The sequence below is a fragment of the Hypomesus nipponensis genome, chromosome 13 (assembly GCF_054491055.1).
Source record: "Hypomesus nipponensis isolate SF chromosome 13, ASM5449105v1, whole genome shotgun sequence".
Classification (NCBI taxonomy): Eukaryota; Metazoa; Chordata; class Actinopteri; order Osmeriformes; family Osmeridae; genus Hypomesus; species Hypomesus nipponensis.
In genome coordinates this window covers 2,322,737-2,346,033 of record NC_140373.1, presented here as the reverse complement: position 1 = coordinate 2,346,033, position 23,297 = coordinate 2,322,737, and the positions used below count along the sequence as shown (strand labels likewise).

General features: G+C 41.1%; 5 protein-coding genes across 6 annotated transcripts; 3 read left to right on the top strand and 2 right to left on the bottom strand.

The window, feature by feature from the left end:
• Window positions 1-3,399: 3,399 nt before the first annotated feature.
• On the top strand, window positions 3,400-6,987 carry LOC146259442 (catechol O-methyltransferase domain-containing protein 1-like). 2 transcript variants are annotated; one of them, XM_084669894.1, is made up of 7 exons: window positions 3,400-3,504; window positions 4,549-4,679; window positions 4,842-4,947; window positions 5,139-5,257; window positions 5,948-6,002; window positions 6,094-6,227; window positions 6,563-6,987. In XM_084669894.1, the coding sequence occupies exons 2-7, from the start codon at window positions 4,575-4,577 to the stop codon at window positions 6,713-6,715; spliced, it is 672 nt and encodes a 223-aa protein (XP_084526020.1). In that variant the 5' UTR covers window positions 3,400-3,504; window positions 4,549-4,574; the 3' UTR covers window positions 6,716-6,987. The 2 variants fall into 2 exon arrangements, with proteins under 2 accessions (XP_084526020.1, XP_084526019.1); XM_084669893.1 differs by lacking the exon at window positions 3,400-3,504 and adding an exon at window positions 4,198-4,350.
• A 139-nt stretch (window positions 6,988-7,126) lies between these two features.
• On the bottom strand, window positions 7,127-11,106 carry LOC146259441 (non-selective voltage-gated ion channel VDAC2). Its single transcript, XM_084669892.1, has 10 exons — window positions 11,090-11,106; window positions 10,841-10,981; window positions 10,060-10,131; window positions 9,844-9,893; window positions 9,582-9,734; window positions 9,414-9,466; window positions 8,995-9,222; window positions 8,345-8,495; window positions 8,150-8,207; window positions 7,127-8,038 (listed from the first exon to the last, which is right to left on the bottom strand). The coding sequence occupies exons 3-10, from the start codon at window positions 10,124-10,126 to the stop codon at window positions 7,947-7,949; spliced, it is 852 nt and encodes a 283-aa protein (XP_084526018.1). The 5' UTR covers window positions 10,127-10,131; window positions 10,841-10,981; window positions 11,090-11,106; the 3' UTR covers window positions 7,127-7,946.
• Window positions 11,107-13,280: 2,174 nt separating this feature from the next.
• Window positions 13,281-22,130, bottom strand: LOC146259440 (sphingomyelin synthase-related protein 1-like). The gene is given in 9 exon segments (XM_084669451.1): window positions 13,281-15,449; window positions 15,614-15,764; window positions 15,939-16,056; window positions 16,154-16,249; window positions 16,983-17,385; window positions 17,388-17,551; window positions 18,655-18,755; window positions 19,072-19,193; window positions 22,042-22,130. Coding segments are annotated over 8 exon segments (1,398 nt in total). The 5' UTR covers window positions 19,132-19,193; window positions 22,042-22,130; the 3' UTR covers window positions 13,281-15,144.
• On the top strand, window positions 18,763-22,310 carry LOC146259439 (dual specificity protein phosphatase 13A-like). Its single transcript, XM_084669458.1, has 4 exons — window positions 18,763-19,682; window positions 19,811-20,028; window positions 20,499-20,710; window positions 21,746-22,310. The coding sequence occupies exons 1-3, from the start codon at window positions 19,549-19,551 to the stop codon at window positions 20,690-20,692; spliced, it is 546 nt and encodes a 181-aa protein (XP_084525584.1). The 5' UTR covers window positions 18,763-19,548; the 3' UTR covers window positions 20,693-20,710; window positions 21,746-22,310.
• On the top strand, window positions 20,693-23,099 carry LOC146259438 (dual specificity protein phosphatase 13A-like). Its single transcript, XM_084669457.1, has 3 exons — window positions 20,693-21,293; window positions 21,612-21,829; window positions 22,308-23,099. The coding sequence occupies exons 1-3, from the start codon at window positions 21,166-21,168 to the stop codon at window positions 22,517-22,519; spliced, it is 558 nt and encodes a 185-aa protein (XP_084525583.1). The 5' UTR covers window positions 20,693-21,165; the 3' UTR covers window positions 22,520-23,099.
• Window positions 23,100-23,297: the final 198 nt, after the last annotated feature.

Here is a 23,297-nt window from a genome sequence, read left to right as displayed (position 1 = left end):
AAAGCAGATATACCTTTGCCTTTGGTCGTTGAAGACCAAAGGCAAACCAAGGTAACGGAAACCTGAAATTGAACTGAACTGACGCCCCCGGGCAGTAGACTGGAAAACATGTTGTTCCTTATAAACCAACATGGAGAACATAACTTACTGTGTTATGGTTTTTAAAAAAAAGCCATCTTTAAAACGATCGTGTATTGAGTCCTGATGTTACCAGCATGTTCCTGGGTCATGTGCTGTGAGAAGCGAAAGAACAGACCCTCATAGCAAAGGCCCCCACACCCAAGCTACCCTGATGCACAATGGAAAAGCATTAGCCCGGAGAGTGTTCAGAATGATTACCCAGACCATGTGACAACTCCAATAAAAGAGATTCCCCCATTAAGTTCTTAAGGCAAATGCATATTGTGGCCATCACTGCAAGACTCTGCCTCTTAAACACACAGATGATTGGTTGTTGCATTGCATTACTCCTACTCTGTAAGTAGACACAGCAGCTAACTACAGCTGAGCGAGCAATATGCCACAGAAAACACAAGATATTAATTAGTATATTATGATGGCGGCACATGCATTTTCACAATTAATAAATTCCACCCCATCAAACTGTGATTTAATTATAAATTATGTAAATAGGGCCATGAATCATTTATGCATTTTATTAGCTAAATGGGGGAAGAGAATGTAGGCATATCACAATGATTAGAATTAACACTTTCTAAATGTAGACAGCAGAAGTAAAAGAATATTTAGTGACTGATCAAAACTACACATAGGGCTTTCGCTAATGGCAAAACACATTTCAGATTACAGATGAATAATTGACAAATAAAGCTGAAAGGGCCAGGTTGACGTGTAAATCCCTCTTCTGGCAGATAATGTGCCAAGCTTTACAAGTATGAACGTTAAATAGATCAGTGTTGTACAGTGTTTTTACTGTAATGCTGTGAAGGCCCGGATGAACCAAAGCATCTGAAATGCACTTGAGTTTAAGGATATCTGCCTCATCAACACAATTCTTTTTTTCTCTCAATGTCAAGATGATGTAGCACCAGGAACAAGGAGTGTACTTAGTTGGAAGAGGGCTGTCAAATCAAACTGTCAGACTGCACTTTTTGATGGAGTCGTATCGCCCGCTCATCTGTCAATCAAGGAGAAAGACTGCTGCCAAAGTCAAATTAAAGAGTTGAGGAGAGCAGAGTTATATGACAAGCTAATGTTTCACAGTCTGGGAAAGCAGAGATATCTGAAGGGCATTGTTAACACTTAATGAGTCTTCAGAAATACTCTGCAGATAATAACAGATTTGAGGGCATTCATAACCTCGATGATAGGCCACAAATTATAATTTATTGGCACATTGCACATGCAGGCCCGTGCAGTACAGCCAAACAGGAACCGTTACAGTGCATAGCATGCGGTAGCATATCACACATTCTTGCATGTACACTAAATCATAGTATTTTTACTTCCTAAAATACTATCTTTAGTTCCCAGAAACACTTAAAGTAGTGTGCCGCCTCTGGATCCATGTGTGATTTGTTGATCCTTTGTGTGCTCACCTAAGAGGAGAGGCCCTAGGCCTCCTCGCCTCACCAGCCTAGCCGCAGGAGCCCTTGTCCCCAGGAGAAATCCTCTATCCTCCCCTGCTGTCCACAGTCTGTCGGTAACCAGCAGCAGCTGCAGGCAGCCAGCCAGCCAGCAGTACCCTGGGAACTAGACCCCGTGTCTGGGAGAGCACGGCTGATGGGCCAGCCAACTCTCCATCAGCCTGAGAAGGTATGAATAGCTCAACCACAGAGCACAGCTCGGGTGAAGACGTTGCCAGGTTTGTGTCTGCAAGGAGAAAAACATTTCTCCATGTGTGATGTTATGGTTCAAGAAGACCCTGCAGTGCTTCAATACCTATGAGGGTGACACCTAAATAGACTCTTGAGATAAACATTGTGACCCATGTCTGATGTTGGGTTGTTGGTACTGACAGGTACTGGTAAAAGTCAGTAGGCATTTATAATATGAATTAGTGAGGGTACACAGTCTGGTGGGTCGACTGTTGGTACCATGCCAGCCTAGTTTAGACACTAGCTCCCTCTAGTGGCTCTTCCTGGTACTATAAACCTCTATTTGGGGGTGAAAAACAAGTAATTTACTTACAATTAAATTGCTCGAATTATATTCGAAGAACCGGCCCTTATCACAAGATTTTATCACGTTTAACAGACTTGTGATTCATGTTATTGAAATATTACAAGAACTTAATGGTTATTTTCATAGCACTTAATTAATAAAAGGTGTATATATATAATAAGGTTTTCAACACTATTGTGATGCATAGATAAGCACTTGTGCGTTTACGAAAGCGCCTTGTTTTTAGATGGAACTGTTCCATTTACCCGCTGTAAGTCAATTATCTACACGACTTCCCTTTGACATTGTGGTTGATAATGTGAGCTGCTCTTCACCTTATGCTCATGTGTCTTCAGATGAAAGAGCAAGTTCACCCTCATGACTGGCTTAACAGCAGATTTGGTGCGTGTCTGGGAGTGTTGTGAGAGCCGTGTGACACCCTCGGACCGGCTCTGGGTGCATGACCACGGCATCACACGATGTCTGGGGACGAAAGGGCCTGGGGAGAGGGCGAGCGTTTTCACTTTAGATCCAGAGCTGGATCAGCCCCACGAGCCTGTTGTGCAACTCACAGAACAAGTTAATTATGCCACAGTGCGTACGTTTACACCGACAGTGTTATCAGGACCTTAGTTGTGACTAATGCACCATGTTATCACAATGTTACTGAAGAGAATGGGAAGTGGGGAGAGAACGAATTTGCGAGGTATTTCAAAGACGCTATAATCATCGAAAAAGATCTTATCAGGAGTGCACTGACTGCACAGCACCGCCTACAGGCTACACTGTGTAAATAAGTATTGTACCCATTTATTTTGTTTTATCACTGTTCCACATTGTTCTTGAAAACAATATATTGTTAAAAAATATTTTTATTCAATTCTGTTGGCCTCAGTTGTAGTCAAAATCGATGATTATGTGACTGTTCACTTGACGGAATTTGCAAATATGTGCAAAACATGGGATAAGATCAGCGTTGGAAAAAGTCCAGGGAGACTAGAGACTACATTCGCATAAATTAAGTCAAATAAATGTAAGCAGACACTTAAAACAACAACCCAACAAACCATTCCAGTCTTACAAATTGATTTTGTTTTTGTTTTATGTTCATCTGTGTGAAAACGCGTGTTAAAAGCACATGACATCGCTGAGCCGGGCTGCATAACACAACGATTATATGGTTCACTGTCTCTCTATTAAGAGCGCATTATTCGGGGGGAATCAAGGGTTAAATTGATTATTCACCATCACAGACCCTCCTTCCTCCATCCATCCTCAGAGGCCATTTTATTTAGTGGTCACTCGGCACAGTCGGCAGTTTGAACTTAAGGCACCAGAAATAACTGTAAAACAAGCATCACAGGATATTTTCTGCACGCTGTAAGTACGCTATACTGTAACATTGTTTTAGCCTCCATTCTATCACCATAATCAGGGGCGGTTTTAGGCATGGGCAGACCGGGCGGCATTTTTTCATGTCACGTGGGGGGGGCGCACGAGCATTTAAAAAAAAGACATCTCTGCGCGGCTTTTTATTATCTATCATTTCAGTTTGTGGGGAATTGGCATATTGTAAGTGGAAAAACTCGACCGGGGCGCAAAATGTGCTTGGACCGCCACTAACCATAATTCTATACTGGTAAATTATTAAGTGCTTCTTCATCATATCTGTCAATAAAACACTTGAATTGTTAACCACATCCCAATGATCAGACACAATAACACGTGTTCTATTATAAAAAGTTGTAGATGTCCAGAATTTAATTGTGGTTGCTTTTCCAAAAAGAAATGCTTGAATGATTATGGAAATACTTTTTTTTTATTGCAAAAAAATAATCAAAATACCACATTGTCGAGTGTATGCTATTTAGTGTACACTGTGTATTTTGTATGTGTCTTATTATTTGTATGTTTTTGACACCAGACTACACTGTAGCCACATACCCAGTATATGACCGTCACATGACTGCACTTTTATTTACCAAAAACATTGTAATATAAGTGCAAGTCAAAATATTTCACGTCAGTGTCCACCATGGATTTTAAAGTAGGGAATTCAATGCGTCTCGTATTACGGCAGTGTGCTATGCAAACAAGGAAACGATGTTACTAGATCTAGTGATTTGACAAGGTGCTTTTACACAATGTCACTCTACAAAGTATCGAGAGAAGCATTGATTGGATCTGCAACACTTGGGGTTGTCTTTGTTGCAGGGTACTACATCGGTAAGGTGCTAAAAGATTTGGGGTCCAACTTTATTTCTTTAGAAAAGTAAATGTCAAAAGTTTAATTGCATATGTGGTGCTGCATGTTGGCTGTCCGATAAGACAGGCTGTGATCTTGCTGCAGGAGTGCCTTCTGTCTTACTTGATCTTACCATTCAAGCTGTTAGGGGACTTATCAAGCTGTTATGTCTTCCTCAGGGAAAAGAAGATCTCGAGTTTCCAGCATGGACATTTTCAAGAGCCACAGTGGAGGAAAAGATAACCCGTTGATGCAATATGTTATCAATCATTCGATGAGGGAACATCCGGCCTTGAAAAAACTGCGGCTGGTAAATGGGATGATCTGATTGAACATGAACCAGTGCAAACAAAACCACCAGGAATATATTGTACATTGACCCTGAGTACTGGGGTTAAAAACAAAATAACTAATCCCTTTTAGTCGTGTTGTACAATGAGATTTGGGATTAAAATGATCTTTTCTCTTTTAGAGAACCATGGAGGATCCACTGAACTTTATCATGGTTGCCTGCGAGCAGTCCCAGCTGATGGCTAACCTTGCCAGACTCATGAAAGCCAAGAAAGCTATAGAGATTGGTATGCACATTATATATTAACATATATATTATACACATCTAATTGAGAATTTATGACCATGTGTAAGCCTTTGCATTGTATCGGTTTGTGCTATATATTTGAGTGTTACCATTACAGTCTCAAAAATAGATCAACATTGTCGATTATGTACATTGACCCAATTAACTTGATCCTTGGTCACTGATCAACAGGAGTATACACTGGCTACAATACTCTGAGCATAGCATTGGTTTTGCCAGAGGACGGCAAGATGGTGGCTTGCGACGTCAACGAGAAATTCACAAACATTGGCAAACCTTTCTGGAAGGAGGTAATCATGGGTTTGTTTCCTAAAATATAATTTCATATATTTCTCAGTTTGCTTGCCATTTTTACTATCTGTGGTGAAGCTAACAAACCAAGCTTGTGAAGATCATTCAAATATTTGGAGGTGCAATGCAATAGCACTGACTGATACTATATTCCCACAATGCCAAGTGCTGAGTGCAGTGGATTGACTGGTTCTCAAGGTAACGGATACAAGTTCTGATTGAGACACTTGCATGTCATCATGGACGCCATCTTTGCTTGCAGAGTACTGAGGGCACCCTGACTGAAGAGTGCATGCTTTGGTGTCACGGGCATTGGCCGGGTTTCCCAGATTCGTTAAGAAGCTCTTAACGCTAAGAGCTTCTTAAGAACATTCTAAGAGTGCTCTAGAACGCTCTTAGAACATTCCTAAGAGGCACTTACCATTAAGTGCTTCTTAACAAATCTGGGAAACCCGGCCATTATCAGTAACACAAGATGGCACACCTGAGTTAATCATTTATCATGTCTAACTCTAGAGATCATAATGATTAACTTTGAGATGTGATTAGCTGTGGTTATAGTAGTTTTGATGTTAAAGACCTGTCCAAAGGCATTGAATGGGTATGGAAATGTTTATCTTAAAATGTACATTGTTTAATATATATTCTTTACCAAATACTTTTCATAATCTAGAATCTTTTTGTTGCAGGCTGGAGTGGAAAATAAAATTGATCTACGCATACAACCTGCTCTGAAGACGTTAGGTACGGTGTGCCATGTTTTTATTATGCCACAACATACACTGTGACACGATCACCACGACAACGACGCTGACATGGCGGCCATCTTCCCCAGATGACCTCGTGGCCGCCGGGGAGGCCGAGACCTTCGACTTCATCTTCATCGACGCAGACAAGGCCAACTACGACAACTACTATGAGAAGTCACTGCAGCTCCTGAGGAAGGGAGGCATCATCGCCATTGACAACGTGAGTATTCCTGCCTCAGTCCGTGTCTGTTATATGAACCTGGGTCAGACTACATTACATTTAGTAATTTAGCAGACCCTCTTATCCAGAGCTACTTACAGTAAGTACAGGGACATCCCCCCCCCTCCCTCCCCCTCGAGGCAAGTAGGGTGAAGTGCCTTGCCCAAGGACACAACATGATTTTTCACAGCTGGGAATCGAACCGGCAACCTTCTGATTAACAGCCCGATTCCCTAACCGCTCAGCCATCTAACCCCCTAGGATGGACTAAACCAGGATGGAAGGATTGCTTTCAACCATTTGATGGGTGCTCTTGCCCTGGGTTTGTCTCACAGGTCCTCTGGAGCGGAAAGGTCGTCAACCCTGCAGAAGACGACGTAGACTCCCAGGCCATCGACAAGCTGAACAAGAAGCTACATCGAGACGTGCGGATCAACCTGAGCATGCTTACTGTGGGAGATGGACTGACACTTGCATTCAAATTGTAGCTTTTGCTTTTGTGTTTCCATTAAGTAATGACAATCAGGTAACTGTCCTTAATGGTAAGGGCTTCTATTAGAATCCCTTTATTTTTTACCATGTCTTATCAGGTCTCTGATCCTTAACATCAATGTTATTGTTCTTAACTGTTAAGATTGTGGATAATGTAATTGTTCCTTTGTGAGTACGAAAATGACAGGATTGTGAGTGTGTCCACACAGTACATCTGTTTAGTTCATGGAATACAAATATCAAAGCCTGAAAGTGGTTATTTAACGTACATGGTTTGTTACTTGAATGAGATCAATCTTTAATCAAATGCACCGTGACACCGTAAACCATAGTCTATTGAAAATGGTACTGTACCTCTTTAATACAGGTCTAGTTAGTAGTTAAAACATTCTTGAAACAATAGTTGCTTCTGTTTAAAGACTTTATTGCAAAGGTAGACATACACACTGACGAGGTTTCTGATCAATTTCCCAATCAATTTTACACAACTATGGGTTGGGCATGTAGAGGAGGCACTCAGATCTGCACCATCACTCTTATCACACAGAGAAAAAAACCCATTTGGCATCGTCTTGCAACTTCCATGTTCAACTAAGAAGCAGTTTGATCAAGATAATCGAGGTTAGGCCTGCATTTAACCTCAGGGTGGGCATGAATAAACATCTACTTATAAATACAGATCATCCAATCAAATGGTGTCTAGTTGGTAAGCATTTTTAAGTAGGAGCAGCCATAACAACAGGCAAAGCATTTTACTAATGAAATGCTAATACATGTGCAAACGATAATGGAGAAGTAGGGTATAAATAAAAGGTAAAAAGGTGTCCACGAGTGTGCAAAATAAGTTCAGGTTTACATTCTATGTTCAGATTACATTATCACACAAGTAAAATCTGTGAATTCTCTTAGAACTGTACTTGGATTGTCTGATGAACCAAATCAACAAATACAGGTTTGCGTTAATTAGAAGGATGTGTTTCATAGCAGGAACTGAACAGGATTGAGGTACATGGCTGTATAAATAACAGACTCGGTAAACACATAATGGCGACAAATTTAGACAGTGGTTGTAAGGTAGGCCATCTAACCGTATCAGGACAGGGGGGGAGGGGGCGGGGGGGCATTGATCCCGGTGGGAGAGTGTTTTGCTGAGTGGGCTGGAGACGCTCAATGCCAGTTTCTGCTGATATCACCTCAACTGTGAGGTCACTGGGGTTGTGGACATGCTCAGGCTTCCAGCTCCAGCCCCAGCCCCAGTTTGTGGCCTCCAGCATTGATGCTCTTCCCGTCCACCAGTGCAGAAAGGACAAGCTTCATACCTGCAAAACAGACAGGACATTTGAGTTTTAACATTTGAGAAATAGATGTATTTATTTGTAACTATGAGGTGAAGTGTAAGCGGTGCTATGGCGACAAGAGCTAGTTTTCACCTGGCCGTAGAGTCTGAGTGTAGCCAACTCCCACCAAGCTGGCATTGTTCACTTTAGCCTTCATAATAAAACAAAAACAAAACAGCAGCACAATTAGTTAAAACATTACAAATGATGTCTAAATGCAATGTATATCGATTTCCCAATAGTACCCACTTATGACTATTATTAATTAGAAGAATAAGAACCACTTACAGATATGGAGGCAGTGGAGTCCAGCTGGTACTTGGCAGCAATGCCAAAGCGAGTGCTGTTGCTCCCTGCGGTCCAGGCCAGGTTCACGGCAGTCTCCAGCTTGTCGTTCACCTTCTGGTAGATGGACCCACCAAATTCTGTGCCATCATTACTGGAACACAGACATGAACCACAAACATTAGCAGTTCCTAGTCTGTATGTGGGGGGGGGTCGTTGGATATTTGCAGTCACCTCTACCCCCCCCCCCCCGCCCCCCCCTTGCCATTTTCTATTTACCTCTTTTCTGTGGAAGACTAATGAAATTGTTTAATTCTTAGAATTAGTTGACTTTTTTTTACTTAAAGATCCGTATATGTTTATCGTTTGCACCTTGCTGCAACAGTAAATCTTGTGTTTGTGTAACATACATGGCAAATAAACTGAATTCTGAAACTACATTTACATTTAGTCATTTAGCAGACGCTCTTATCCAGAGCAACTTACAGTAAGTACAGGGACATTCTCCCCGAGGCAAGTAGGGTGAAGTGTCTTGCCCAAGGACACAACGTCATTTGGCACGGACGGGAATCGAACCAACAAACCTTCTGATTAATAGCCCAACTCCCTAACCGCTCAGCCATCCGACCCTCCTCCAACTAGAAGATACTTACACATTGGTGTGCAGCTGGAAGTCGCCGGTCTTGTAACCAATGGCAAAGTTGCTCTGGGTCATCTTGGATTTGGCCGTGTCAAAGGTCATCTGGTAGCCAGCCAGCCAGCCCTCGTAGCCTGCCACGGCAGCCCCATGAATGGCAGGTCCAGCAAAGTCAAAGTCGACATCGCAGCCAAGGTTGACATATTCACGCTTATAGGCGGTTTTCACCTTCCCGCTCTTCTTCCTGTGAAACAGTACACAGGGCAAAAAAGGTACATGAACAGGATCCCACAATTCACTCTGTATCCAGTACATGTCTAGTTAGGTTACACAAAGCATTGGGATGGCTCCCTTGTCATTTTTGTTGCACATCCCATTTGACTGAGAGGCTTGGTGAGACATATTCAACTCAGATTGTTTCAAAGCAAAACATACCCAGTATTTGGTGAGAATGTGGTGTCAAATGTAAGTTTCAGCCCTTTAGTAATCTAAAAAGGAGAAGAAAATAATGAAATCAAAACAATTTCATTAATATTGATACATCCCCCAAACCCACTCCGTTGCAGTGGCTTTCATAAACGGCTCAGTCTTTTCCCTGCATACCTGGTCTTCCACAGTAATCTCTGTCCCAAGGGTGTTGTCTGTAGTCCACTTCTCTGTAAATGTCAACCCATATTCAGCCCACTTGTATTTGGTTTCCAGGTTCCCATTGACTTTGCTGGTGTCCGTGTTGGATGAGCCAGAGGTTTTGAATTCCTACACAGAACGAACACAAGGATCACTTAAGGACATGTAGAAGCTATAGTAAAGGCATTTCACCTTCCCCTACGTCACTGGACACACCATCTTTATTAGCTTAACTCACCACTCCACTTGAGGACTTAGTCTTCACATCAAGTTTCACCAATCCAAAACCTGTTAAATAAAAAACGACCACAACATTGTTTAAATGCAACTTAATTATTTGGCTTTGCCAAAGCAAGCATTTGTGTGCAAGTTTTTTTAAATTATATATCTAATGTAAAAGTTGGCATGTTTAAAAGGTTGGTCAATAAAATGATCTAATTTTGATTAAACTCACCATATCCTTTATTAAAGATATCCTTTGCTGATTTGCCAAGGTCGCTGTATGAGGGAGGGACAGCCATTCTTCCTGAGAGAGAATAGTTAAAGGATTTGAAGACATCTTATGAGCTACTCTATCAACTTAATGACAGAATTCTGCATGCCCCAGTTAGATGAGATCTTGATGTCTAATAATTAAACTGAAAACCAGATCCGTTCACCATAGAGTTAGGTATAAAGGGCATATTGGTCCGATATCAGGTAGTAGGCGATGCAGCATTGGTGTAGCTTGTCACAAAATGTACTCACTATTGTCCCATATTCCTGAATAGGAGATAAGATTCATATATCCTACCTGTTTAATTGTGTTCGATTAATTTTAAGAGACAAGGCTGCTGTCTTATTTCCATTACATGTATCCGACTTTAAAAAGGTCCCTCTCCAGTTACCTGTTGCTAGCTACTCGTTTAAAATCTCTTTTGACATGACAGCGGCAGGCTCGTCTCTACTCTAATAGGTAACTGGCCATGACGGCAGAAAATGACTGTCGAGCCAGAAAGCTAGGTAGCTATCTTAGCTGGCCAGCTAACTGGAATTGTACGGTTTAGCACAGTCGGTAGCTAGCTAGCGTTTTAGCGTTGCTGACCTTAGCTAAACTAGCTAGCCAAGAACTGAAAATACACTATTTGGCTATCTAGCTAATGTTACCACCGTGAAATGGCAGTTCACCTGCAAATATTTCTGGATAAGATGGTAACTGAAAAAGAAACTGGCAATAAATCTAGTTGTGTACTTACTGACAAATGTTCGGGGAGACAGTCTACGTTCTCAGCAAATCGTGTCCAGCTGGAGGGCGATGTGAAGGAGACACCGCAACCAACACCCCTTCTTGACCGAGGTGTGACAGGACCCAGCAATTGTAGCAGTTCGATTTTTGCCTTTAAAGTAATTGGAAATTCAATGTATTTGTATTAATTCAAGTATTTAATATTGATATGTAGAAATTATTATTGTCTACAGGTGTAAAAAATGTTAATTATACTAACTACTTAGCCGAGCAGAATTTTTTCAAATAAATTATATATACGGCAATTGCAAGCCTTCCTTGCTGCCATGGCAACCCCAACGATTGGGTCCTTGAACAGACTGACGCTGCTGTTGGTTGCTAGATAACTCAGTGTACTGTAGCTAGCGAGGGGGTAGCAAATATGGATGGTATATGTTACTAGTTTCTACTTGATCTAGTGTTATGTCCCGCCTACTTTGTAGATTTATTTAGCGTGTTTGTTTAGTAACGACATACTGAACGAGAAACAAGCGCTGTATACGGAAACAATACTTTTCGCTGTCTTAGCTACTACTAGAGTAGCCTACAGTAGTCAGACCAGTCTCATGCTGTAGTGCTAGAATAAATCAGTACTGTACTGACAGTAATCTCATCGACCCTTTGATTTTGATTGGATACAGTAGGCAACTGTACTGGCTAAATTCAGTTGACATACATTGGTGCCTATAGGCTAAACCGGTCAACTTTATCATTAAAAATGGCCTGGGAGGAATCCTAAAACATGTAGCTAGCTATCCGATTGATGTGTAGTAGACTATATACTAGCCATTCATTCCCAACCTTTTCCACTTACCGGCTCATTTGCACAGCTCAAATATAATTGCGACAAGACTTCCGTTCAGTTCATTCGCGTCTAACACCACACATTGAAAAGGGAGGTAATTTGAACTACAACCATTCCTATAGTTCCATATAACATAATGTTAAATGGCAAACGACGACAGTGATATGTATTACCGATGAAAAATAGGTCAGGCCAGGTCTAAAACTTCTGATGGAAGAAACATGACTTCTAATAACCAGAACAAGTTATACCTAGTGATTGCTATCTCAACCATACACTCAGATTGTGCGACTTCTCTCTTTTTTCATTGACAGATAAAAGGTCACCCTCATGGAGATCTCTCCCGTTTCCAGATTTGTGTTTAAACTGAGAAAAACGTGTTACATTATCCATAGGGAACAAATGACAGAACAACAAGCAAGCTTACAATCAGATAGGCTAATTGAGTACATTATAATGTAGGCTATAGCTAAAAATGGTTTGTTAACTACTAGCCTAGCTAACATTAATGCTCAAATCCGGTGTTAGTGATCAGAGTTGGGGTAGTTAGCCTACTAAAAAAAAAGTAATAGATTACACATTACTAGTTACTTTTTTTGTATGCTTTACTTTACAATATTACTCACTGCTAAAAGTAACTTACACTACTAGTTACATTACTTTTGGATTACTCCGTAACATCACCTGAGATGCACTATAACTTACTTGCCACAATATATGTAGGCCTACCATAGGCCTATATATATGCCCAAATCAACTAAAATTCTTATTATAATGAGGACAAACACAAGATGTTACGGAAAGAGACGATTCCACTGTCGAAACAGGCAACATTTCCTCAACTATAAACTCCTACAAGCCTGTTTAACTCTGATTTGGTAACCTGCTGTTGGAAGTCCAGTCGTGGCTGCAACGCGTTACATTGCTAAAGACAAATGTAATATTATTAACAGTAATGCGTTACTTTGTATCCAAAGTACTTGAATTCTATGTTGGGGTACTTTGTAACGCATTACCCCCAACACTGTTTGTGATAGACAACTACGCTGGCTATTTTTACCTTAGCCTACCTTCATGATTGTCGATATAGCTTGAAACATACAATTTGAAGCCCCCTTCCCTCTTGCTTTAAGGGCAGCAACATAGAATCCAAGTACACCGTTTATTGTACTTATTTTGGGAAAATAACCCTTACTCCTTGTAAAAAAATACAGGCATATTGTGTTCGAGAACTTGCATAACTGCTAGCTACCGGAAGTTGGGGACCTGGCTTTTGCAATGTGCGGAAGTGATGCGTGCATAGTGAATTGAATAGGGCATATCCAAGTTAACGTGACAAATTGTAATTTTCAAATGTTTAAGAATTGTAATAATCATTTACCAACAGTATGTATACATTTGATATATTTATGTTTTTATATTTTAGTTTTAATTGGTTTGGCGGCCCCTATGGGAATTGCTGTACTAGGCTAATTAAGTTTTTCCACCAATTATAAGTGGTCAGAGTAGAGCATTTCTCTGTTGAATTGTATGTTTTCAATCTCAATTTCCTAATGGAAATAAGTATATGTAAATGTAAATCCTGTTTTTACCACAAATTCACACGTGATTTTAAATTCAGTTTAATGATGGAAGAGAAGTATGCCATCAACTGGCACGTCAACTAAGCCACAACAATGCTACATTTTTATTACATTGGTAGGAAATGACTGAATTCAACATCCTGTAGTAAACTATAGTCCTAAACTGTTGTTCTGAACACCAAACCAAACGCAGAACCACAAATATTAGAGCAATAACAACATATGTGTCTAACATTAGCAGTTATTTGCAATGAGCTCAAACTTATGAGCTGGGGATCCAAGACTATGGTGGTTAACAAGGTGACATGAATGACTGTACTTAAAATTTGAGATGTTTTTACGTGATGGACAAAACCAACACAAGAACATGTTTAAAGTCTTGGTCATATCTACACTCACATGCGCGCCCATGAACACCAGCTCCAGTGTGTTTTTGTTGTTTTTCTCTATTGAGAGGAACATCTGAGATCAGACTTGATAATCAAAGCACATTGTGTATCTAACATACGCATAGTTATAAGCAACTGTAAACATATTTTTGTTAAAGTGCATGTTGCAAAAAACTTGGTACATGAAATATAAAAAAATAACTATTGACATATCCAAAGTGAAATAAATTAAAACATGAATATAATAATACATTGGAATATGAGGGATCTGTGAAGGTGCTAAAACAATTTGAGAAAATATGTTGATTAATATACGTATAGGGTAAACATGTCATGAAGTCTGCTCACTTAATACTCAATGTTACAAGCTTAACAACTCCACAATATGTAACATCTCATCAGATATGCTTTGCCTATAAATACAAATTCATTTTTACACCAAAAGTAGTTGGCAAATAGAATGATTTAAAGACAATTGTATACTTCCTCATTCCACATTTTTGGCTGTTTTTGAAATGACACTGGTAATGGCTCTCTTTCTCTAAGATCTGCTTGGATCAAGGTATTCTACCAAAATGAAAGAAACCAAAATACCATATTCTGTACTATAAGAACAGGTTAGAAATCAAGCTTTCAACATTCAGGTAATACTGTTAAAACTACCGTTGCTTAATTTGAAATGATGTATTTTTGCACTCCCTTAAAACCATAATAATAGCCAGCAGTAATAAAGTAATATATGTTTCAACAACTTGAATGTCATGTTAACACATTTTCATATTAAGAAATTTAGCAACACTTTACATAGATCATGTTTCTACTATTGCTTTTAGGTGGTCCATATTAAGATAAGAGCTTGAGTCATTGAGTCAGTAACATTTAAATACCATATATGCTGACAAAGAATCTAGTCTTTAGAAAATAATTTGTTTTAATGATTATACAACTGTATAATCATGGATGTCAACTATTCATACTGATTTCAAAATAAGGTATTTGGTTACATGTGGTGCCTGAGAATATATTTTTCATGGTGTCCCAAACCATCTCCACTGCCACCACCAAGTCTCCTAGATTTGTTTTAATCTTAGACTCTGCATATAAAGATGCGCCCAGCTTTGCAATGCACTTTGTATAGAGAGGAATGGAGAATATTTTCACAATTCCATTCCTTAGAAACAAACAACAACCATAACCTACCCCAATAAGTTCACTTTTCAAGTAAAATAAAGGAGAAGGTGAACACTTTTCTAACAAACCCCAGAGTCGACAGAAATCATTTAATCCCTTTCACCATGCCAGCAGAGGTAGCACAAGTCACAGAACATAAGGGAATTTGGCTCATCCGTATCCTGTCAAGACCATGGCACGACTAGGATCACGATCATGCAAGCCATTTCAACAGTCTCTTAACTATTGTAAATGAAAAACATCATATACCCACGATGGCGATTGTGGAGAGAGCAGCCGTCTGCTCCCTGGGCTCCTGTGTGTCCCCCTACCTGATGAACCTCCTCATGGCTGTGGGTCGAGAGAATGGCCAGCAGTACTCGTTGGGCACTGGCCCGTTGACGTTGCACTCGAAGAAAGAGAACATGGGGAACCAGATGCGAGCGCGGCGGCTTTGCTGGTAAGCTCGCGTGTTAGCCAGAGTGTGGTAATACAGGAAGAGTCTGGTAGTGATGTAGAAGGCGATGAACACGTCGATTGAGTAGTGTTCGTGGGCAGCCAGAATGAAGAAGATGCCAAACAAATTCAGGACCCAAGATAAAGTGTGAAGGAAGTTCCAGCTCCTTGGAGTGTCTGTAAAACCAAGACACACATTTCAATGCTAGCTTGAAACAGTAAGATAAAGGTCTGTATATTCACTGAATGATTATTCCAATCTGAAGTACCACTATAGGACACTAGGTGGGAGACAAGACATCAGTTATCAAACAAAAGACACACTGGTGTGAAAAACTCACATTCAGTGACAAAGAAGTTGAGCATTGTTAGGACCACAGTGTGACCACTGAACATGTAGTCACCACATGTATGGACTCCTGTAAGAGTCATTCCAAACCCAGTCCAGATGGCCAGAGCTCGATGTAGTTTGGCCCACACATCACCATATATCTGGGAGGAGGACGAAGGCAAGGATAAAGACAGGGTCATTTATTCACGCATGCATTCAGCTGAGCACGAGTCTACCACCGTCTGAGAAGTAAATATCCAAATCAGGTTTACGCTTGCATGTAACCAACAGAAACCGAGCGCTGTTGTTTTACATGTTTGTGGGAACATAAGTACCTTTCCTGAGCACTGCAGGTGCTGTCCGGGCACCGACAGGGACGTGACAAACATGGTGACGCAGCGCAGCATGAACACGGTTCCCATGAGGCTGCACAGGCGACGCAGCAGGATTGACCTGTGATGGGGTCGTTTCAATGACAACGCTGCAGTGAATCCAGGACACAGTGTGTGTGAGTGCTAATATTTGAAGCTGCCCCAGATGGTTACTGTACCTGTGTTTGTGTAGTAGCAGGACCAGCAGCCAAATGTTGCAGAGAATGACTCCACATGCCTCGGCCATGGCAAAGGCCCATGGGATTCTAGGAACACTGGTTACAGAAAGAAATGGATTTAATCTTCTTATTGCAAGCTGGTTAGATTCTTTCTCCCGATCTATTAAAACAAACATGTGTTTAGCGTCACAGACAAAACAGATGCCAACCAGTGACCAGAGACACAAAACAATAAAGTAGACCAAAGTGATATTTTACTATTTTCAACAACTTTAAAATCAGAAAGTCATATTTTATACAGTGAAACATTCTAGGAGCTTCTTTACATTTTTTGGGAAACGTGTCAACAGAGAGGATCTCAAATAACCAACACAGGAGACCTAAAGAGCGACTTATTCCCTTGATCATCTTGCCATCAGCACTTTAGCATTTGCCACTGCATGAGAGTCTCAAATCGCCTTTTAGAATGTTCTCTTGAAACTGCCTTGAGAACATTCCAGATAACAACTTAGCATAAACAACAGTTCTTGCAGTCTATGATCACACGCAATTTTTAAATACGTGAGTCTAAGAACAGACACGTGCAGAAAATAGGGCAGTGACAACGTCCATCTGGCCTGATATTCTAGCAACTGATTAAAAAGGCAAAGCATTTCTGGCCTGACTCCCAGACTTGCCCCACCATCATATTCCCTTTCACTGCTGCCTTTCAAACACCCCTTCATGTTCACACCAAAACATCACTGTTGCTGTCATTATAAACTAGTATTTAGGTATATGGTAAACAAACCAGCACACTTTTCTCAAGTTTTCCAGTTAGCAAACCCACCTGTCTAAGAAGATATCTGGCAGGGGTGGGTAGGTGCGCATGTCCGGCACCCTCTCATGCACTATGACCATGACGAAGGAAGTGAATCCAAACACAAACATCACGTATACTGCGCTGAGGACCGTCTTCCAGCACTCGGGGTCCAGACGTCTCGTCTGCTGCTTGTACTTCCCGTTGGTGTACTGGTGGTACTCCTCGCCCACAGGAGCCGTCCGGGCGTGATCGTAGTCCGCGGCGGGGTCTCCGTTGTAGTGCCAGTCACCTCCACCGTTGCTGGTGGGCGAGTGCCCGTCGAAGGGCAAGCCCAGCTCCTCTAGGATGTCCGAGTTCTGCTTCTGGAGCTTGCGGAGGGACACCATCAGGCGCTTGATGTCTCCCAGCACCTTGAGCTCCAGCGGGGGGAGCGGAGGTCGTATTCGCTCAGGGTCAAGAGGCTGGTGCCGTCCAGGCGGTGAGTGTTACACAGGAGGTCCACGTAGTCACAGAAGCCCTCCTCCTTCAGCCACTTGGCAACATGTTTGGGGGTCCAGCGTCGGACGCTCAGCTGAGACATCTCTTTACTCTGAGAACTGAGAGAAGAAACAGGGCAACAGGTGACTTGCTGCAGGAGGGGACACAGAGATACTGACCCTGGTATGGGTCATGGGTGAAGCTACCAAGGAAATGTGACAACGTTGTGTCTCGATACAACACCGAAGTAAAGACAAGATAAGTTTTGAGAAGGATCTCAGTCAGGATTTTGGCACAAACACTTCATCTTCCAGGCCTGTTTATGTCTGTCTAATGATTTGAGCAGTGGGGGGGGGGGGGGCTGTGCTAGTGTGCTGCATAAGAACACAGGGCAGAAGTTCCACACCCAGAATAGGTCTCAGAGATGAAAATTTCTTTTTTTATTCTTACAAAAACAGTCCCGTGGTTAAGTCTTAGAGAACAACAGATTCCCAGTTTCGATTGAATCAGCAGAGTCAGTTTCTATCGCCTGCTAAGCAGCATTTCGTAATCATTCCAAAAACAGACCTAGACAGTTCCAGTAATGTCCGATTCTGAACTGGGGGAAGTCCAGACGCTGGTGTATTCAAGCTACAGGACACACTACTTCAAACCCATACAACACTGTCTCTTCCCCACTTGTCTTGTAAGAAACACTTACAAAAAACTGACATACGGAGTGAGCTTTTGCATTCAACTTTGTCCACTCTGATGTTGCAAACTGTTGGTAACAGTTATGTCTTTGAAAGGAAAGCTTGCTCAATGGGGATCACGCCCTCTATTATGCTTTGTTATTAATTATAGCCTTGAAGTAGGTGAAGGAGTATACCAGTTGTTTGCTATTTAAACACCAATTAAATTAATTGACCATGGATTACTGTCAAATTACAAATTGAAGGTTAGGCTATCAAAGCAAATAGAATTTAACAAAATAGGTCAGAAACGTTTTGAACGACACGCTATTCTCACTTACGCCTTCTGGCTTTGATCTGAATCGATATGCAGTATTGTCAATACAAACTTAGAAATGAATCTGCATCGGACAGAGGAATTAACACAACTGTGGAGAATCATGTTTATGCAGCATTGACATTGTCTTGAATAACTTCAGTAAGTTAGGATACACTGTATTGTCATTCAGTGTCAGTCAGCGAGATGCTTATCGTTAAACTGTGGTGCAGACCACATTGTAGCTTTATCCGGCGAGACACAATCCATGTCCTCGACTATGTAAATCCGTAACACCTGGGGGGCTATGCAACAGTGCTGGCTCCAACAAACGAACTGACAGCAAAACAGAAAAAAGATGAGAAGTTGGCTAGCATTAACACTAGCTCTAGACAGGTTAACGCAGACATAAATCTGTCAAGCTAGCTAGCTATTTAACAATAAAGCTTGCAACGTTAATATAGCTCTAACACACACAGCTCGTCTTACGCCAACCTCGAGAGATGATTGGAAGACTGAATATGATTATCCAGCTAGCCATGTCAATAGCTAGTTAGCTAGCTGCTACCACATAGTTGAGTTGTCCAGTGCTAACAGGACTTCAGTTAACTAGGTGGTTGAAGCTATTTGGACACCCGTGGAAAATACTCACCGGATTCCAGTTAGAATCTGTTTTGACATATACTTCGATGACAGGGTTGATGCAAATCATTTCTCACAGGTTGGCTACGCTACTTTACATCAGCGTTGACCACATAAGGTGCAGAACCGTACCTGTGAGAAGAGATGCGCAGTTATGTTATATTGTACAGTAGGCCTACATAGACCATGTACGGGAACACTGACACCTGCTGGTCAACTATGCGTACTTTGACACTTCAACTTTGAAACAATGATTTAAATGTTCTACTTTCTGACTTAATGTCTTTCGTATCAAAATTACATGTTGTTCATAATAAATTACAGAATCCCCAAAATCCCAAATGGTAACCTGTGTAACTTAATATACACATAGGGTCACTATTTTTAGTTTTAGACTACGGCAAAGACACTTGTCACCCGCATGATCGCAAATTAACAGCATAAGAAGATAAATTGGTTAGATATTGAAATCTGATGGGTCACAGTTATGTGTAATGTCCAGAAAAACAATGGTTCATCTGACGCTGCAACAGTGAAAGAGTTGGAGAGGGTTTTGTACGGGGGTAAAAGGTTTGGCAATCACGTGGACGAAGTTTGGCCAAACTTGTACATTGCGGACATGTAAGTCATTCAAAACCATTGCTTATTGTTGTCCCGGCATAACATGCAAGGGAAGATTCATTTGAAATTTGGAATATAGCCTACTTTTGATGAGATTACTGATTACAACCCCTGTTGATTATGATCAGATCAGCGGCCAACGACCGATACGGTTTATGGAAGCTGGGAATCACCCATGTCCTTAATGTTGCACACGGAAAGGCGTACAGTCAAGGAAGTCATGATTTCTATGGACCCTCTGTGGACTATCATGGGGTCCCGGCTGACGATTCTCCCTCTTTTGACCTCTCACGCTACTTTTATGCCTCTGCTCAGTACATAAAAAATGCGCTTGACACACCAGGAGGTAAAGAATCATCGAATGGAATAGCCTAGTTAATTTAAACCATGGATACCATCCTGTATACCAAGGTTACGGTGCATGTCCATTACAGTGTTATTTAAAGCTCTGCACCGCTTGCCTTCCCGCGGTATGCCCACACCACGCTCGAGGGGCGTTTCAGACAAGTTAGGCTAATACAGAGTTGTAGTTGTCTAAGGTCACTGTTATAATCATGGCCAATAATGTAGGCCTATGTTTTGCAAATATTTTAGATAATAACGTTTCCCCAAAAGAGTTTCAGAAAGATTTTTGAAAGCAGTTAAACGTTTATAGCATATAGAAAATATTTTTTCACAAATATTCTTTCCACTACTTTTTTTCACAAATATTTTTTCACAAATATTTCACTACGCGCTGCTCGCTCCACTGTAGTGGACACACACCGTTAGTCTTTGAATAATCTGATGATTTTCACCTGTTGTTTTATTCTCCAGCTAGGGTCTTAGTCCACTGTGCTGTTGGAGTGAGCCGTTCTGCGTCGCTAGTTCTAGCCTACCTAATGATCCATCACCACTACTCCCTAATGGACGCCATTATAAAGGTCAAAGAGCGACGGTGGATCTTTCCAAATAGAGGATTTCTGAAACAGCTCTGTGCTTTGAATAGGAAATTACACACAAAGGTTTGAGCTGAGAACATTATCAAGGTATTGACCACAAATATGAAATGTTTTGTTTATTAAGGTTATGTAATCACAGATCATTTACAGTAAGCAGTACTGTAGCACAGGTGGTAACATGTTCTAACCACATGGTGGTGTTTGTGTTCCATCAGCTTAGACTTATCCTATTACAATCCATATGTATTCCAAATGCAAATTGTTGCTGTTTTCGATTTATTGAATTACTAAGTGTAGTGTGACAAACATGGAACCAGCTTACAGCTGAATGAAAATGCGCAGCTGGGGCTGTTATCATACTGTATTTATGAGTAGGGACAACACACTAGCCTGAGCGCTAAATTTGGTACGCGTCCAATGGCGCTGACAGTAAACAAACACCTGCCAGCAACGATCATCTTGGGAGGGAGCAGAGGGTTTAGCGTTTTCTCTGTAGCGTAAAGTACTCTGTTTATTCATTAAAAGTGTAATCTAGGGTTAAAATGACATCCATAAAGAACAGGAAAAAGGAGTATCTGTCTGTGAAGGACCTACAAAAAGTTTTGGATTCATGTAAGCTACAGCTGAATCAGATAGATGAGGTTTGGCCCAACGTATACATTGGAAATGTGTAAGTACAGTATTTTTCTCTCACTTATATTCCAATGCTCTTACATTGGTTTATAATAAACATTGAATAATACATCTTGTGGTAGCCTACTTTGAAAGTTATGCATCATTCCAATGATGAAAATGCCTAGTTGTGTTGCAATAGATCTGTCATGAACTGTTATGGAATGTTATGTCATCATATTACCTTGTGCATCAGATTTAGGCTGATGGCTAGGGTTGTGTAAATACCATATGCATTTTCAATACCCTTTCTGAGAGGTTTGGAAAATTATATGTACTGGACGGTTATTAATCTTTCCTCTCTTTGTCTTACCAGGGCAATAGCCCAAAACACGACAGCCTTGCGGAGATTAGGGATCACTCATGTTTTAAATGCTGCTCATTCCAAGCGAGGCAGCATAGGAAACCAAAGGTTTTATGGCAACGACTTTGTGTATTGTGGTATTCCAGCAGATGACTCTACTCACTTTGATCTGAATGTTTACTTCAAACCTGCTGCAGACTTCATTCACAAAGCTTTAAAAACACCAGATGGTAAGGTTTTTTCATTTTCTCCTATTTTCAATTTTGCACCAAACTGAACACAATTCAGACCTTTTGATGCAAATAAAAGCCTAGTACAAAAACACTGCAGGTGCTTCCTTTTCAAAGACAACTCTTGTCACCTGGGCTTACACTTATAATTGCATACTCAATGATATACTGTATGTTTTCATCCATAAAGAAGCAATAATAAAGAACCTTACCTTGCATAATGTCTATAATGTCAACCATGGATGTTCTCCCAGCTCCTTTCAGAAAGAGGACAGTATGGGGTTAACCTGACAGCCTGGGTCTGTCTGCAAAGGGACCTTAAATGAACAAAGGCAACAAACTGTGGACACTATTTTTAGCCCTCAGTAGGGAATGGAAGGGCCACAGTTTGAGACAAGCAGTCATGTATGATATGAATAAGACGGAGGCCTCTCGCTAATCCTTTCTCCCTTTCCTGTCCCTCGCCTCTGTGCTCCAGGGAAGGTGCTGGTGCATTGCATCATGGGAATGAGCCGCTCGTCCACCTTGGTGTTGGCTTACCTCATGCTCTACCACCGCATCCCCCTCCGTCATGCCCTCCAGGAAGTGGTGCAGAAGAGGGCCGTTTACCCCGACAGGAACTTCCTGGCACTACTGCTGGATGTGGATCTTCAACTGAGAGGGAAAAGGAAAACGTGTGTGATTATTTAGAGGTGAACTAACTGCCACACCTCGATCTGGAGTGATGGATTAACCTCGTCGTCGTTTGTCAGGCAGCAAATCCCTAGGAATGTTCTGAGTTTGATTCAAGGCTTTGGGAAGAGATGGAGAAGATAGAAGATGCCACTTCATCCTTGGAAAAATGTTCAACCTTATAATTGTCAGACTGTTTCACAGATAACTGAATGTTGATGTTGAAGTACTGGACACACAGTATGTCAATATACATGGACCAAAAATCCTTTCAAAACGGACACTTAAATGTTTCTTATTCTTAAAGATCACATTTCCCTGGTCAAGAATCTATGCAATTAACCACAAGGCCGATATGTTCACTGAAAAGAGAATAGATAATACAAATTAATGGTAAAAATTACTAAAAAATGTTTTACTACTTTTTCTATAACTACCTGAAACATATGGATACCTCTAACATGAATTCTAAATGTTGTGTGAGATGTTACAATGTGTCTGAAAATAGAAATGACAAAACTAAACACAACAATTGTTTTAGTTTCTATTGTGTTTACTGTATTTCTGACAGGGTAGATCGTACGCTTTGTGTGAAAGATGATAAATGCTTAATTTCAACGCGAGTCAGATCGAATGAGGTCAACAAATGAGGTCACGGGAGAACAGAGACTTCCAGAACATTGATGTAGTCAAACAGCACATGAATCCCCGGGGAACGGTCCTTTTCCAATGCTGTGAAAGCCGCACCTCTGAAGTCGTTCTCTGGCTGTGTCCTTTAACCCTAACCCTCCTCGCA

Bases quoted from the DNA above. Each gene is read 5' to 3' on its own strand.
- LOC146259438 (XM_084669457.1), top strand. From the start codon at position 21,166: ATGACATCCATAAAGAACAGGAAAAAGGAGTATCTGTCTGTGAAGGAC. The intron at 21,294-21,611 runs GTAAGTACAGTA...TTGTCTTACCAG, and splicing joins AACGTATACATTGGAAATGT to GGCAATAGCCCAAAACACGA. The intron at 21,830-22,307 runs GTAAGGTTTTTT...TCTGTGCTCCAG, and splicing joins AGCTTTAAAAACACCAGATG to GGAAGGTGCTGGTGCATTGC.
- LOC146259439 (XM_084669458.1), top strand. From the start codon at position 19,549: ATGTGTAATGTCCAGAAAAACAATGGTTCATCTGACGCTGCAACAGTG. The intron at 19,683-19,810 runs GTAAGTCATTCA...GATTATGATCAG, and splicing joins AACTTGTACATTGCGGACAT to ATCAGCGGCCAACGACCGAT. The intron at 20,029-20,498 runs GTAAAGAATCAT...TTTATTCTCCAG, and splicing joins TGCGCTTGACACACCAGGAG to CTAGGGTCTTAGTCCACTGT.
- LOC146259441 (XM_084669892.1), bottom strand. From the start codon at position 10,126: ATGGCTGTCCCTCCCTCATACAGCGACCTTGGCAAATCAGCAAAGGAT. The intron at 9,894-10,059 runs GTGAGTTTAATC...TTTATTTAACAG, and splicing joins TATCTTTAATAAAGGATATG to GTTTTGGATTGGTGAAACTT. The intron at 9,735-9,843 runs GTGAGTTAAGCT...CGTTCTGTGTAG, and splicing joins CTAAGTCCTCAAGTGGAGTG to GAATTCAAAACCTCTGGCTC.
- LOC146259442 (XM_084669893.1), top strand. From the start codon at position 4,269: ATGTCACTCTACAAAGTATCGAGAGAAGCATTGATTGGATCTGCAACA. The intron at 6,003-6,093 runs GTACGGTGTGCC...CATCTTCCCCAG, and splicing joins ACCTGCTCTGAAGACGTTAG to ATGACCTCGTGGCCGCCGGG. The intron at 6,228-6,562 runs GTGAGTATTCCT...TTTGTCTCACAG, and splicing joins GCATCATCGCCATTGACAAC to GTCCTCTGGAGCGGAAAGGT.